At 43.7% G+C, this 17,315-nt stretch overlaps 1 protein-coding gene across 1 annotated transcript; it reads left to right on the top strand.

Annotated features, from left to right (window-relative positions):
- The first annotated feature begins 1,039 nt into the window (after positions 1 to 1,039).
- LOC147666423 (uncharacterized) lies at positions 1,040 to 3,285 on the top strand. The gene has a single exon (XM_086949074.1). The coding sequence runs from the start codon at positions 1,040 to 1,042 to the stop codon at positions 2,642 to 2,644; it is 1,605 nt and encodes a 534-aa protein (XP_086805200.1). The 3' UTR covers positions 2,645 to 3,285.
- The last annotated feature ends 14,030 nt before the right edge of the window (positions 3,286 to 17,315 follow it).

Below are 17,315 nucleotides of genomic sequence, written 5' to 3'. Positions count from 1 at the left end.
ACAAAACCGATGCTGGACTCACACACACACACACACCCTAGCGCTCTGGTGCTAAGGTGTGTGCATGGCGCAGGGCCACTGTAATCAGTGCCGGCGCAAGGGAAAGGGAAGGAGAGAGCCATATCTTTGAAAATATGGGGCTCTCCTGCTCCTCTGTCGCACATCGCAGCCTCCCCGGAGGGTGGGGGGAACGGTTGCACTGCATTGTGTTGAGATTTGGTAAATCTCCCCTGAAATGTCTTTTACAACCAGTTAAACATTGTGAATTCTCATTCCATTATGTTTCAATTTAGTAATTTTAAATATCTTTACATCCAACAGAAAACAAGCCTTGAATGTGTGAAATGACCATCAATAATGAAGCAAATGCTGTAAATCTTCAATAATAGCAGAAATAATGAGCTACAGTATTCAGGAAAACATCAGCGCAGTCGGCGACAGAGGAACCTGCACACAAACTGACAGATCCCGGATGAAGTGTCAAGGGCAGTTCAGTGATTGTAAGAGTCTGAGCTGTGCACCTCCACGCCACAAGATAAAGAAATGACCTTAGGAAAATTAAGGCAACAATAATAACAAACCACCTCCTTTATAAACAAGTGCCTAACACCAGCTTTGATCATCGGATTGGTATGATGTGATTACCGCAGTGCTCTGTTTTCTAAGATGATGACAAGCCATCATTCCGTGCTCTAGGAGAATTGCAAACTCTTTCTGGCTAAACCACAGTAACTAGAGAAAAGCACAACAGAGCGGAGCCTGACAATTGACGGGTAAAGGAAAGAGGAGTTCTTGTATCTATAATACAACAGACTGTCCCAATTTGCACCGTCCAGAAGTAAGATACATCTTTACCTACAAGCGTGCATAGCCATAATCCAATCTAAAGGCACAATCGCCTACAAAGACACATTTTACGTATTAGGAGTGTGGCAAATATTTGGTGGCTATTGAATTTTATTGTTAAAACAGAAATCAAACGTGTAAAATACCGCACACATATTAAATGTGTGAGAAAAACACAAGTGCTTTATCAGCCATGTTGGCCCATCAGGAAATGCAGTCATGGGATGTAGACAAATATATACCCGACCCAGAGACACTAACCAAGAAAGAAGAATCCTACACATGCAGCACGAGCGTTAGTTTGTCATCACTACTCAAGCTTCATCAGCACACGTACACAGGACAAAAACCATTCAAGTGCAGTGAATGTGCAAAGTGCTTTAGTCGATTATCAGAGCTACAAAGACATCAGCGAATACACACAGGGGAAAAACCATTCAAGTGCAGTGAATGTGCAAAGTACTTTAGTGAGTTATCAAGCCTTCGAAAACATCAGCGAACACACACAGGAGAAAAGCCATTCAAGTGCAATGAATGTGAAAAGTGCTTTAGTCAGTTATCATACCTTCAAAGTCATCAGCAAACACACATAGTGGAAAAGCCTTTTAAATGCAGTGAATGTGTGAAGAGCTTTAGTCGGTTATCACGCCTTCAAAGACATCAGCAAACACACACGGGGGAAAAACTCTATCATTGTAGTGAATGTGACAGTAGTTTTCGCGTCTCGTCTTCATTAAGGTATCATCAGCGAACTCACACAGGAGAAAAACCATTCAAGTGCTGTGAATGTACAAAGTGCTTTAGTCGGGTATCACACCTTCAAAGACATCAGAGAACACACACGGGGGAAAAACCATTCAAGTGCAGTGAATGTACAAAGTGCTTTAGTCAGTTATCAAGCCTTCAAATGCATCAGCGAACACACACAGGAGAAAAGCCATTCAAGTGCAGTGAATGTGTGAAGAGCTTTAGTCAATTATCAAGCTTTCAAACACATCAGCGAACACACACGGGGGAAAAACCGTATCATTGTAGTGAATGTGACAGTAGTTTTTGCGACTCTTCAGCATTAAGGTATCATCAGCGAACTCACACAGGAGAAAAACCATTCAAGTGCAATGAATGTGCAAAGTGCTTTAGTCTGTTATCCCACCTTCAAAGACATCAGCGAACACACACAGGGGAAAAACCATTCAAGTGCAGTGAATGTGAAAAGTGCTTTAGACAGTTATCAGACCTAAAAAGTCATAATCGAACACACACGGGGGAAAAACCGTTCAAGTGCAGTGAATGTGACAGTAGTCTTTGCAGCTCTTCAGCATTAAGGCGTCATCAGCGAACACACACAGGGGAAACACCATTCAAGTGCAATGAATGTGGGAAGAGCTTTAGTCAATTATCAAAGCTAAAAAGTCATCAGCGAATACACACAGGAGAAAAACCATTCAAGTGCAGTGAATGTGCAAAGTGCTTTAGTCGGTTATCACACCTTCAAAGACATCAGCGAACACACACTGGGGAAAAACCATTCAAGTGCAGTGAATGTGCAAAATGCTTTAGTCTGTTATCACACCTTCAACGTCATAATCGAACACACACAGGGGAAAAACCATTCAAGTGCAGTGAATGTGTGAAGAGCTTTAGTCAATTATCACACCTTCAAAGACATCAGCGAGCACACACAGGGGAAAAACCATTCAAGTGCAGTGAATGTGCAAAGTGCTTTAGTCTGTTATCACACCTTCAAAAACATCAGCGAACATACACAGGGGAAAAACCATTCAAGTGCAGTGAATGAGCAAAGTGCTTTAGTCGGTTATCACACCTTCAAAGTCATCAGCGAATACACACACAGGGAGAAAACATAGAAGGGCAATGAAAGTGAGAAGGCCTTTTGTCAATTGTCGATCCCACACAGCCCTCAGTGAATACACTCCTTCATTTAACTCACATGGAAATAATGCTAGAGATGCAGAGATTCCGCAAAGAATTTCTGAGGACATAGACAAGAGCAGAACAGTGCAGTTATTGTGAGAGGAATGAATTACGGAAAAATATAAAATTAAAATTATGTGGGACTTTGAAATACCAATGATAGAAGACCTGAATAGCAGTAAAGAAGAAAAACAGATAACAGTATTTGCAGAATTATAAAAGTGCTTGTTTCCAGTGATTGTTCACTTCCGTACACATAGAAAAGTGACATGATGTACCAGGATACACAGTGGGAGACGAGCACAATGTGGATTAAAAGATTTTTATTTGGTGAAGAAGAGATACAAAGAAAAACTTTCAATCGCACCTGACCACAATACCTGTAAAAGCAACACTGAACAATACTGGGACTAACAGGTGTATTTTCAGCTAACTTGTCAGATTAGTGATAAAACGTATAAACCCAACACACCCAGAATGGACATGTTGTCAGAGCTCTGGAGATGGAAGCTTCATTGGTAAAATGTATGTATTACTATTAACAAATGCCACTGCAGTATCTGTAATGAACTAAAGTGAAGCCCAGGTGTTCAAGAAATAACCTATTTTCAGATATAAAAGAGCATATACCTTGTTTTAAGTAACGTTTGCTGCATCTTATACACACTGTTATCGGTTGATGGATCAGCTCGTGACTCAGGCCTTATTACTAAGTGCGCCCCTTGGCTCCTCTCCGACTTGGCTCTCCCTATTCATTTTGTGACTCGCCAAACTCTACTTTTTACCAGAATTGAGTCACTGTAAGCAACAGACTCAGTTTCAAAACAAGAAATATAAAATAATGTAAAAATAATGTTTCGGTTATAGTTTTTATACATCATATGTGTTTCCCACTATCAGTTTGTAACTGAACTCGGAATTGACTGAAAGTGTAAATATTTTTAAACAGAGATGTGGAACTTGGAAATTAAATTTTTAAACCGTTTTCAGTGAATAAATAAAATGTTCTTTTAATTTGCGTTTGTTTCCTGACGGTATTCTTTATCCAGCCCTTAAGCCCCAAACTGTTTCACATTTACAATGTATTAAGCAATAGAAGGGCTAATTTTGTCAAGTTCTCTGTTCCTCTCTTCCACCACTCACACAAACAAACACTCAGAGGCCTGTGTCTGCAGTGCTGGGGCACAAAGTAACAATTACCAGTTGCAGACTAAGGATCTAGGTGGAACTGAGTCCCGTTTCTAGATAATAGTGGGGGGACCCCTTAAACTGTGGCTACCCCTCCCCCCCCCCCGGCTTGTGCCGTGCTGATAAAGCAATAGTGAAATTGAGTAATTTATGATGAATTGAAATGAGAGAAAGAGAAGAAGAGAGCGAGGTGCAGGATATATTAAAGAAAATGAAAAAAAAACACAAGACTTTACCCTGTTCTGTGTACAAGCATTTTACGTAAACAAGTTGTGCTGTGCGTTGTGAACAGGCTGTCACCCCCTTTTGTATGTAAATGAGCTTCTGTGACCAGACACCCCAGACTCCCATTTCTTCTAGCGCGGATGATAATTTGAGCACTGTAAGGTGATCGCAAAGAAGGGCTATGTTGAGTAATAATCCCCTTCCGGGTCACACGGTTGTGATATGTAGTTCTTTATTAGTTTTTTTTAATTTACTTGAATTTGCAGCAATTCTCCAGGTTACTTTTTCTCAGTATATCGCTTCAGGTCGCTCATAGCGCTCCATCAGTTAAACATGAGGTTTGATGTAGGATTTGTTGTCAGTGTCCCTAGACCATGTCCCAATCCCTTTGTCCTTGATTTGTCTGCATGGGTTTTGTCCACACACTGGTCTACGACGGGCCTTCTCAAGGTAGAAGGCACTGTAATAGGAATAATAAATCAGACATATATGAAATTGTAGTTCAACAAATATGTGCCTTTCAGTTATCAGGCATCACCAGACTCACATCTACACATGTAATTGAGCACCAGACTAAAGTGACTCCTCACTGTATAAATATGTGCCATCAGTAATCGGGCTGATGGTTCCGCTGATGCGTACTGCAAATGAAGTTTCTGGGATTGTGCTCATTGGCCTAAATTGTAATTGCTGACGTTGCACGCAGTTTCGCTGATGCGCACAGTGTATAAGGCTTGTGGATATCGCTCACTGTAAGCAGATCACTGAAGTTCACCCTTAAGTAGTAACTAAGTCAAAACATTGTACGTACATCATACATAATGTCACTGCCCCTCCCTTCTTGTTGGCATCTCTTGGAGTTCCTCCTCTCTCGTGGCTGAAGTGGAAGAAGGTTTTCGCACATTATGCTCGTGTCTGTGGCACTTCCTTAAGTGCAGAGGAAAGCCTCATGGTTAATGCATTGTTTGGGCTCTGAGGACAAGAATTCTTTGAACACCTTCCTGAACTCTCTAATAGTGACTCTGCCACTCTTGATGAATACGAGATCTGCTTTAAAAAGTTGGACTTGCACCACCTCCCCAAAGTGAGTACTGTCCTTGAACGATATCACTTCAGGAGAAGAATGCAAAGGCAGAATGAGTCGGTCGAACAGTACATAACATCCTTGCGCAAATTGGTTTCCCCGTGCAATTTTGCCACCGCTTTAGAGGATCGCTTAAGAGATTAGTTCATGTTAGGATGCGCCCTCGACAAAACGAGACATGCCCTGTGGCAAAAAGACACACCATCGCTTCAAGAAGTGCTGACCATAGCCAAAAGTCATGGGCATTCAAAAGTGTGTGTTGACATTATACGCAAAGACAGTACAGGTGATAAAATGGAGAACATTAATGTCAAGGTGGTGGTGGATAGATTTGTTAAACCCAAATTGAACACCACTTCAAAGCTGTTTAACACAAAGAATTTTCAGAGGAAGTGCTTCAGGTGTGGCAACTCTGGCCATATCGCCAACTTTAACCCGTTGTGTGCGTCGGACTGCCCCCTAACGTCACAGTGGGCATGTGCAGAGGACGACTAGGGGCTGTCCGAACTGCACCCACTCATTAATATGCCCGCACAGCGGTGAAATTTGCACCACAGTCAATGGGTTAAAGACTGCCCAGGTTGGAAGGCCATGTGCAAAACTTGTGAGAGAAAAGGTCACGTCTCAAAGAGCTGCAGAACGGGCCACGGGCATAAAAAAGTCAGGGAAGTTGATCTTTATGAAGAAGATTTGGAAGGAATCAATGTTCTCCCTGTCACAGGGAATGCTGGAGATGGCCCTCAGGAGCTAGTTTTGATCACTGATGCTCCAGTGAGCATGCTCTTTGACTTTGGGGCCAAGATACCGCTAGTCCCCAAAACATTTTATGAGTGTAATCTGCTGAGCAAAGCCACCCTGTTTAAGCCAGACATTAGACCAAAAGGTTATGGTGGGGTGACTATTGAGTTGCTGGGTTATTTCTGGGGCACAATTGACTTCAAGGGAAGAGTCATCCCTGGTAAAATCTATGTGTCGATGAAGCGGGACTCTCTCATAAGTTGCTTCCATCAACATGATCTACATATCTGCCTTTATCCCAATGAGATCTGTCTGCCTAAACGAATTACCACCAGTTAGGGTTGTTAGTAATGCTAATTGAGACTGGATCAAGGAATTCCTTGAGGTCTTTGCTGGTGGACTGTGTTTGTTAAAAAACGATGTACATTGGATAAAAGTCAAATTTAACTCTGTTCCAAAAGCAGCTAAGGTCATAAATGTACCTCTGTAAGTAAGGGAGAGCATGAAAGTTGAATTAGGCAATCTCTTAGCCAAGTTTATCATTCAAGAAGTTGAAGCAACGGAGTGGGTCTCTCCTGTTGTGATGGCCCGCAAAGCCAATGAGGAGGCTAGGCTCTGTGTCAGCTTGAGGGAGCTCAACAAAGCAGTTATTGTTGATCATTATGCTTTCACCCACATAACTAAAATGCTGTGTTCTCTTGAGTGGGCAAGGTATTTTTCTTCCTTGGACTTGACCTCCGCCTATCACCAGGCCAGCCTTCACTCCTATTCAGAACATTCCGAGCATTCACTCCTCTTCCCAGGACCTTACCTCCTTGGTAACACCCTTTGGTACCTTTAGGTTTCTAAGGATGCCTTTCGACTGATTTCTGTGGCCTCAGTTTTTCAGAGGGCGATGGAGGGCATTCTTGGAAACCTTCACGGTGTCAAGGTGTACCAAGATGATGTGCTCATCTTTGGTGTGGATCTTGAGGAACATAATGGGAGGCTGAGGTCAGTATTGAAGAAGTTATGTGATGCTGACCTCACCCTTATTGCTGACCAGTACAAATTTGATGTCAAAGGATTAGAGTACCGTGGGCATTTTGAGTCTGCTGCAGGCATCAAACCTAAACACTCATTGGTAAGCACCATTTGTAATTTGCACAACCCTTTGAACAAAGAAGAGTTTGTAAAGTTTCTAAGCATGGCTGAATTTTATCACAAGTTTGTTCCGAACTTTGCAGGGAAAACCTCTTGTTTGAGGTCTCTCCTCAAGAAGGGAGGCACATTTGTTTGTTCCAAGGGCTGTGAGGAAGAGTTTGAGTGCATTACGACACATCTGAATGAAGCACCTTGTCTAGGAAGTTTTGACCCCACAAAGGAATCTTATCTCATCACTGATGCCAGCTCAAAGGGGTTAGGAGCAGTTATTTTGCAAAAGGTTGATGGGGAGGTTAAAACAATTATTTTCCTCTCTTGGCCCTTGAGGGGTGCTGAATGCAACTGTTCTGTTGTGGAGAAAGAAGCTCTGGGTTTTTCCTGGGCAGTGCGCAAGCTGAGAAAGGATTTGTGGGGGAAAAGGTTCAGAATTCGTACTGGCCACAAACCTCTTAGGGAGGTATTCTCCAAGAAAGGCATTGACTCTGTCTCCCATAGGATACGGAAGTGGGTTGTGGCTCTACTGTTCTGGCACACTGTCTGTCAAGACAGATGATGTTGAGAGGTTTGGAGGTGAATAATTGGAGGAAGGAATTAATTTGTGTGTGATTAGCGAAGGGTTGATTTCAGAGAGAGAGTGGAGGGAACATCACATGATCGATTTAGACTTGCAGAAAGCCCTCACCATGGTCACAGGTGGTTAGTGTGAGAAGAAGGACTGTGAGGAGGTCCTCGAAGGCTTTTGGCAAGTTAGGGATGATCTGGCGGGCGAGGATGGTCTCCTCGTGTGTGGTAGTAAATTGGTTGCACCCCTTGCACTAAGGGATAAGCTAGTAAAGCGTGCTCACACCTCGCACATGGGCATTGCCAAGACAAAGCAAAGTATCAGGTAAGAATATTGGTGGCCTGCCATGGATGTACATGTAGAGAGGTTGGTGCATGAATGTGCTGAATGTGTGTGTTATGACAGGATATTGAAGTGCAGGACTCAACCCATGGTTATTAGGGAACAGGCTACTGGTCCGTGGTGTACACTTCTATAGATATTTTGGGACCTGTGAAGTTGAAGACTCAGGATCTCTATTTGATCGTGTGTATTGATATGTTTTCCCATTGGCCTGATATCAAAGGTGGTTTATTCCGTGGAGTCTGGTGAAGTGATTGAGTTTCTAGAAGAGTTATTTGAACGTGAGGGTTTCCAGTTAACACTCTTGTCAGACAATGGTGTTCAGTTCACAACCTTAGTCATGGAAGAGTTTCGGAGTTCCAGGGGGATCAAGCATAAGAAGGCGTCCCTGTACCATCCACAAAGCAATGGTGTGGTGGAAAGGTTTGTCAAGGTTGTTAAGGAGACTCTGCAACAAGCTGTTGTCTTTGGTGAAAGTTGGGAGTTGGCCATGAGGAAGTAGATTAGCGAGTATAGGTTCACTTCTTGTTCGTCCACTGATGAAACTCCCTTTTGTTTATTTAAAGGAAGGGTCCCCAACATGGAGGTCACTCTGTTGTGGGTAATGATCAAAAGAACCTTAGTGAATGAAAAAGTGGGTTTTAGAACTGGGGGTCTCTAGTCGGCAATGGCTTGCACCTTTGTCCAAATTGGGACCCTTGATTCTAGACAGAGTAAGGGGGTGACACTCCTAAAATAACCCCTGCTCATCCCTGTGGTAGCTTGGCACGAGCAGGAAGGTTTATCTCAGAGGCAGTGTGTGAAGCATTTGTGAACACTTAGAGTAATACAGGGAAAACACTACAGATGTACACCACACAGGTTTTATAAAAATAAGTATTCTTAATATAAACTCAACACAAGACTCAAACTACAAAAATCCACAATACTGTAAGCAGAAATAAGATGGTAGAAGTAGCTCAAAAATAGGTTATTCACTTAAACGCAGTTTTTAGCAACAGATAACCCCAACTGGATTTATCACGATGCAGAGGTCAAAGAAATCCCAAAGTACGGCGCCGACCGTGAGGTGCGCGGCTTCGAGCGCGTAGTCAAAACAGACCCACAAAGAACAGTACCTTGGAAAAGTGAAAACAAAGACAGCTCACAGCGTAGTTGGCGCTGTGCTGTGTCGGTTCCTTGCTTCAGGGGAGGCTACGCGTCAGGTCCTCGATGCTTGCACAAAGCAGGGGAGGTGTTGTTTTCTTACGATAGCTCCGAAACCACGGTTCCGTACAATGTCACGATGTTGATGGATTCTTGACCACCCACGTCGAGGATCGGCTCCACAATGATGTCGACTTTGGAGAGGATGCAGCATAGCAGCTGGCATCGGGCCTACGCCACAAAGTCGGTGCAGCGCTCAGGGCTTGTGGCAGGTTACGAAGTCGCTTGTTGGCGTCGATATAGCACGGCGGCCGGCGTCGGGTCTACGTTGTAAGTCAGAGCAGCGCTCACGGCTTCGATGCAGATTATGGCTTTGCTCGCCGGCGTCGGTTTGGCAATTTCCTTCTGTAGCAGCCAGAAAAGCAAGTTCCAGATGCAGGCAAGCAGATGGGGTGAAGTCTTTGTATCCCTGAGACTTCAGACAGGAGGCAAGCTCAAATTCTAGACCTTGGAGATTTTCTGTAAGATGATGAAAGTTTCCATAAAAGTCTTTTCTCCTTTCCTTGGCAATAAAGAAACCACTGCAGGCCATCCCCAGCAATAAACACACTGGTATAGGGATAGTCAAAAACTCCTGCTTATTCTCTTGTTCTTCTCCTTGATTCCCAGAAGTGATCTAAAGGTCTGGGGTCTGGTTCCCCCTTTTTATACACACAAATACTTTGTCTCTGAAGGCAGAGAGTGTCTGTACCTAGTCTAAACCAGTTCTGGGTGCATCCTGCCAGTGCACAACTTCTTCCTTTGTCAGGGTGGGCCAGGGTCAACAGACACACCACAGGAGGTGGAGCCAGCATTGTGGAAGGCAGGCACAGCCCTATTCAGGCCCAGGTGCTACTCCCCCCACCACTCTACATGCAGATAGGTTTATTCAGCGCAGTGCTGACTCACCCTGTCTCCTGGAGCCCCCGCAACCCCTGTCACTCAGAAACCAGACATGGAATACACAGCCTTGCAGAAGCAGGCTTGGATGGTTAGGCAAGAAAATACCTATTTCTAAAAGTGGTAGTTTCAAACACAGAATGTTTAAAACCAACTTCACTAAAAGATGTATTTTATCATTCTGAGTTCAGGCATATTAAATTCGTGATTCTACCATGTTCCCTGGGATAATTAAGATTATAAGGTGTTATAACCAAACTGTCATTCTGGCCTGTGGGGACAGGTAGCCTTGCAGTAGTGAAAAACAAAATTGGCTGTAATTCACTACCAGGACATGCTACACACATCAGTGCACGTCCTACCTTTCACATACAATGCACCCTGCCCTAGGGCCTACCTTATGGGTGGCTTACATGTAGAAAAGGGACGGTTTAGAGACTGGTCTGTCGGTGCACTTTATAAACAACATAAGGCCTCACCTAAAAGACAATTAGTCCTAACGTAAATAACAAATCCAGGGTTTTCAATACTCTTATCACTTCCCTTGAGTGTGTCCAGTTCAACTACTCGAGTGTCTACAGTTCAACTACTCTTGTTTGTCACAGTGTCTCACTAAAAACAACAACTGCTACATCCAGACTCCCCACCTTCCAGCAGTGAAAAAATGTGAGAGAAGGTAGAGAGTACCTCATGATAGAATCGCCAACGGGGTTGCTGACTAACAATCGCCAGCTTACCCACTTCTCATCATCGGTAACTCTCTCTCTGAGTGTGTAAGAGGTAAAGAAAAGACAGGAAAAACCAGTGTTTGTTCTCCTTTTCGAGAACCACAAAAAAAGTGGTGACACAAGTGATAGTGAGACAAAATAACCGTGCTTACTATTGTGTATATGTGCCCAATGAACCCCTGTGAGAAATAATGAACGTAATTCTGTGAGTGGGTGCACTTACCAAGTCCACATGCAGTACTAGACTGCACACAGGCTCTGCAATGGCAGTCCTGAGACACACTTTACAAGCTGTTTCTGTGGGTGGCACAATCAGTGCTGCAAGCCCACCAGCAGCATTTGACGTACAGGCCCTGGGCACACGCAATGCACTGTACTAGGGTCTGACATGTTAACCAAATAAGCCAATCATGGAGTCATTAATCCATGACATCAAATTAACATAGGGAGCACTTGCACTGTGGCAGTGAATAGCAGTGGCACAGTGCTCACATACAATGCACCCCGCCCTATGGCTACCGTGTAGAAAAGGGAAGGTTTAGGGACTGGTCAGTGGGTGCACTTACCAAGTCGACATGGCAGTACTAGAAGTTGAAGGGAGTCTCATGCCAATGCAACCAGGTCTAACAGTGGGCAGTATTGAGGACTGGAAAGAGAGAAAGAGGTGATGAAAAAAATACAGATCTTGTATGATAAAAGGAGGGCTGTGAAGAGAACAGTGGTCGACGTGAGAGACTGGGTCAAGATCAAGTCTCCCAAATCCAAATTCAGTCTTCCGTTTAAGGTTATCAAGGTTTTCAAAAATGCAATAAAGGCGAGTGAGCCTGATTCGGGCTCTGAGGTGGAAGACCCTGTTGCAGGAGAAAGGGGCTCTGGGCCACTTCACTTGAAATGTATTCCCAGATGTTTTGCACGATTGTGTTTTTTAAAGTGAGCTCTTTCCCAGTTCCTATGCACCACAGTTTTCTCTTTGCCTATAAAATCGCTTTGTTGAGTTCTTCAAAGATCCTACATGCATTCTCTATGATGTTCTTTGTATCCTTTGCATTCATAGTTAAGTTTCCTTTTATTTTCTTTAAGTTTAGAATGTGTGAGGGGGAGAAGGTGTGTCGTCCTGTGTCATGATTCTCTACATTTGTCATTCGGTCTCAGCTTGATGAAGGATGGGGTCTCTGTAGCTGTGGTTCTTAAATAAACCTTTCTTGACTCCCACTGTGTGATCTACTCTACTTTCTGGAGGGACACGCTTCCACAGACGTCCATGGTAAATCTAGCAGCGCACAACCCACTGAGCATTCCTGCAGTTTTGGTACTTGATGGCAAAGGTTTATTGTCAGCGGTTAATGCCATAACACCTAAAACATTGATATTTACAGCACGTAATAAAACAATCACAATTCTTGTTAATTTAAAACGACTTAAGCACAGATCATATAAATACTGCACTTTGCGCATAATCCATGATCTGACGTGAAGTGCAAGTGCAAACGGATGACGTACATCACTATTAAAACCAATCAATTAGATAGGTGCAGATACCGGCGTCTCCGTCTGCTTGTTGCCTACTCAGAGCAAGTAAACCTGCTAGGAAGCCTGAAAGCTGTCTTATAAACAACAGAAATAAAGCAAGAGCACAAGCCTGCTGCGCAGATGTTATCTATTATGTTACAAAAACGAGGATTTGACCAAATAATTACAGTTTTGCTGACAGCCCTATGGAAATTAACCCTTAGATATGGGCCAATAGACGTCCAACACCTAAGCGAGCATTTTCTAAAGTGCAGGTGCAAGTAGAAATGTGCAACAATACTTCTCGATGCTCTGTGCAGTCCATAAGGGGCTCCTGGTCGTCCTTTTTGCCCTAGTGCCTTTAATACCAGAGTCGAGCCACACTCCAGTTTATGAGGGCAGATATATCAAAGGATGACCACAGCCCCCAGAGACAACTCGGAAAATGGCAAGCCATCACTACAGTTGATTTATGGTTTGCACCCACTTCCTTCGCTGCTGTTTGTAGTAGGTCTGCATATGCGAAGCAACTGCCTGGCAAATCTCCATACGATCAGTTCTATAACATAAGAAAAGTGCTGCACTGCAGCATCTCAGATTACGTTTTAGAAAAAGAGGACGTGGGTAGTACCTTTGAATTTTTAGCGACATATCACACAGCAGCATAAATCACATAAATTACTCAGGGCCCCCTTATGTACTGGCACACATGTTAGATCCGCCTCCAGGGGCTTTACCCATGATTTAGCAAAGGCCCCCACCGGAAGAGTTCCTAGGCTGAACATGAAATATAAAGCCCTTTTCTCAGGAGGGAACAGCAAGTCCTTAAACTGCTCCCAGCGCGGTTCACGTTTTACTTTCTGGTAATTAGTCGGAAGGATACCTTTCCTGGCTTCTTGCTGGCACCACATGAATGGCCAATATTTCTTTTAGACCAGTTCTATTGTTGCCTTATTCATCAGTTCCAGGTTATTCTATTGCTTTACTCAACTAGTGTATGTTAGAACGTTTGTAACGTACTTGAACCAGGGTAAACTATTGTAATCCTGCATCGTAGCAGTTCCTTCCGGACCATTCTATATGAGGGAAGAGCTGGAGTTGACCACACTCGCACCCGGTGTCTTACAGGTTGAGATCCGCCGGTGAACCCCAGCTCAGCTCTTAATACTGTCATTGGGTGCCAGGACCCAGGATCAGTACATGTTACAAGAACATTTTCCCAGTTTTTGAACAGCGTGAACCCTCGTAAAATCCCACAGTTAGCACCATAAGGGCAGGCCACCCGTGCATTTGTCTTGAATGTGTCAGTGCTAGTTTATTGGTCTCTTGCTGCTTGAGTTAGCAAAATGTAGAATCGTGGCGACAAGTTTGTTTCCGACTTTGCCAGATGAGCTTTCCAATATAAATGGTCATCCATTCGTATGCCGAGGTAGCCATGTTTTAATTAGCTAAGTTGGTTTACTATCAATCCTGAATGTCAACAATAACTTTGATTTAGGATTAATGATCATATATTTTTCTCTTTATTGATTATTAACTTCTGTACTTTAGAGAATAGCTCGAAGCCTTCCAAATGTTGATGCATTGATTTTTCAGTATGCGCTAATATTACTGTATCATCTGCAACCAGCGGGATCGGAATATTTTCCTTCTCCAATATCGGAACATGGAGACCAAGATTCCTGAGAGAATCAGTTCCATTGATGTGAATGTTGAATAAAGCTGGGGCAAGTATGTTTATTTCAAACTTCTCTGTGCATTCTCCTTTTACACTGAATCTTACTCTGGAATGATTGCCGCGGGGCAGATCCTTTTGGATACTCAAATAGTTGCTTGGGAACTTCCTTCCTCCAGAAGACTCCGAAGGACTGAGCGGCAACAGAATAGAATCCTATTTTTAGGTCTCCAAAGACCACGAAGAGCGGGGAGTTTCCAGGGACACGTACTTCATACAGATCATGTACAACCTCAGAGCCGGGTCGATTCTACTTTGGCCTTTTCAGGATCCGGCCTGAAGGTTAGAGAGAATATAGTTCTCCTCTGTCCAGGTCTCGAGTCGTGACTGTAAGAGTTTCCCAAAGATTTTCCTGATGTTGTCTAGGAAGGAAATTAGCTGATAGTTGGAGGGGTCATCTCGCCCCCCTTTCTTGTGAATCACCATAGATATGGAAGACTTGCATGGTTCTGGAACCAAACCAAGAGTCATTACGGTGCTAAATAAAGCTGTTAAAGACCCTGAAGTACTGAACGTCTGAACTGGCCATCCCTCCTTTCCTCTGAATCCATGCAATAACGCTTAGTGGAGGTGTGGAGGAGGGTAGTCCATGTTACCGCACAGTAAACAAAGTGATGCTATCAAGAGTACAAAGGTATGCCCAAACTAGTAGACCAGGGACCTGGGGGAACAGCAGGTAACCAGAAACAATGCTTCGCTGTAGACTGATTTCTGAAAAATACCAACTCTGACTGTGTGGATGCCGCCGCTCTCCACGAACGGTTCATTAACCAGAAATGTACAGTTTTAGCATTTGCTGACACGACTTCGACAATTTGGAAAATACTGTTAAAAAGCAAAGATCGAACAATCTCACTTGATTCAATCTATTCACAGAATTTAGCAGATTATCCCACCCACCCATAGGATCATGAGACCACCATGAGCCAGACCAGATTACCCCCCCCATCGTAGGATCATGAGACCAGCATGAGCAAGACCAGAGGAATCCACCCGTAGGATCATTAGACCACCATGAGCCAGGCCAGATTACCCCACCCGTAGGATCATGAGACCTCCATAGCGTTTGAGCAAGAAGCAACAGCTAAGACGCAGACGTTCGCTGTATCTGAAGTCCACAGTGGCGGGTCGAGGAGATGTGGTCATGGAGTGACTTGCGTGTATTCTCTTCCTCAGCATTCTCTTTTTTGTGTTTTCTTTCCTTTCAGTCTTCTCCTTCCTGCCTGTTTTTCTTCTTCCCCTTACCCCGCCCGATTGCCCTAAATTCTTTCATTTATCAACCAAGGGGTAAGATGTTGATTAAAGCTTAATTTGAGCCGGTGGTCGCAGGTGGGGCCCATCTGCACTCTCGTTTTGGAGGACGGCACTTATTTTCCCTCATCAGACTTTGACCCATAACGAGGGAGTGAAAAACACACGAGCGGGAAGAAAGAGGAAGAGAAAGATGAAAAAAGTGCCAAAGCGAGAATGCAGGGACCTACAGGAGTGAGATAAAGATGCAGGGAGTGTCAGGGGTGGACTAAAGAGCCAAGAGGTGGAATCAAGAGTGAGATGAAGGTGCCGAGATTGTCTGGGGGTGTATTAAAGAGTGTCTGGTGGTGGATAAAGAGCCACGAGGTGGAATCAAGAGTGAGATAAAGGAGCCGAGAGTGTCTGGGGGTGGATTAAAGAGCCATGAGGTGGAATCAAGAGTGAGATAAAGGAGCCGAGAGTGTCTGGGGGTGGATTAAAGAGCCATGAGGTGGAATCAAGAGTCAGATAAAGGAGCCAAGAGTGTCTGGGGGTGGATTAAAGAGCCACGAGGTGGAATCAAGAGTGAGATAAAGGAGCCAAGAGTGTCTGGGGTGGATTAAAGAGTGTCGTATGGTGGATTAAAGAGTCATGAAGTGGAATCAAGATGAGATAAAGGAGCTGGGAGTGTGTAACGACCGGATTCTCTGACCAGATGGGATCAGCTCCTAAGAGCCCCTCTAACCCAGTCGGAATGTACTCACCTCCCTCCTTAGGACGTATTTACAATGGGTATAGATATATATATATATGTACATCTCGTACCTAAGGCCAGTAGAATAAGTAATACAATCCAAAAATGTAATTGATTAGGAAGATGCAGTACGTGGAAACAACACTAAAAGAATAATTAAGATATGTTTCATTCCACAACATAAGCACTTTGTAAGATCCTAGCGTTTTAGATATGGGCAATGAAGAGGATAGTAAATTCAGCCTCTTTCACTTTGCGGCCCCCCTTGACGGAGCACAAACACACATTGTTGTTGAAACATTTTTGTACTACTATTATATGGTCCCCAAAGGGAGTACTGTCCCAGATATTAGGTAACTGTGAACCCCAGGTGCATTCTGGTTCTTGAGGTCCTAGACATCAAAATTTTATGTTTGCACACCAAATGTTTCGCCTACTTTCCCATCCACGTTCCCAGTGCTTAATTTGTCAGTTTCCTTTGACATACACTGTAAGAACTGGGACCACCAGTTCTCCGGGGGGTAGCTTGGTTCGAGCAGGAAGGCAGCCAGGGGCTTACGTGTAAAGTAGCTACTCAACACACTCATCCACTGAGTCAATAAGTGGGCGCAATAATGGAGACCACACCAGTACTTTGGATAAAAAAACAATAGCTTTTATATAGGCTTAAAATCATGGCAATTAATTCATCAGCATTTCTTAAAGCATTTCCTGGAAGCATTTCATTATGCATTTTCATTAAAGCCTTTTCAGTAAAGCATTTAATTCATTAATCCATTGCATCTTAAAATAATAACCAGCTCATTCAGGCCCTTCTTTACATAAAGGCAATTCTTCTCATTAAGACAAATAACTCCCTTGTACAGGGCTAAACCATTTCAGGAAGCAATTATGAACATTTTCATCTTGCGAATACCAACAGTTCAATACCAGTAATCAGGTTGTCGAAATATCAATGGAGTAAATCAATCAGTATCATAACATAACCCCATCAGGATTCGTAGAAGCCCGCCCCTGCAAGAAATTCAGTACAGGGAAATATTATACCACTTCATCAGCAGGCTTAAAACAGGTAATCAGAAATGCACAGTTACTTTAGTATGAGCCTGGCTTCAGGCATGCACAGTCAACTGGTAGTGAGGCATCTGTGGATTTAACTGAGGCCTCTGGGTCATTGGAGGCTCATTGGGGCCAACGGGGCCCAGTCTCAA

The sequence above is a fragment of the Lissotriton vulgaris genome, unplaced genomic scaffold (genome assembly GCF_964263255.1).
Source record: "Lissotriton vulgaris unplaced genomic scaffold, aLisVul1.2 SCAFFOLD_2588, whole genome shotgun sequence".
Lineage (NCBI taxonomy): Eukaryota > Metazoa > Chordata > Amphibia > Caudata > Salamandridae > Lissotriton > Lissotriton vulgaris.
This window is presented reverse-complemented; position numbering and strand designations above follow the sequence as displayed.

Coding starts and splice junctions, on each gene's coding strand:
- LOC147666423 (XM_086949074.1), top strand. CDS start 1,040: ATGTTGGCCCATCAGGAAATGCAGTCATGGGATGTAGACAAATATATA.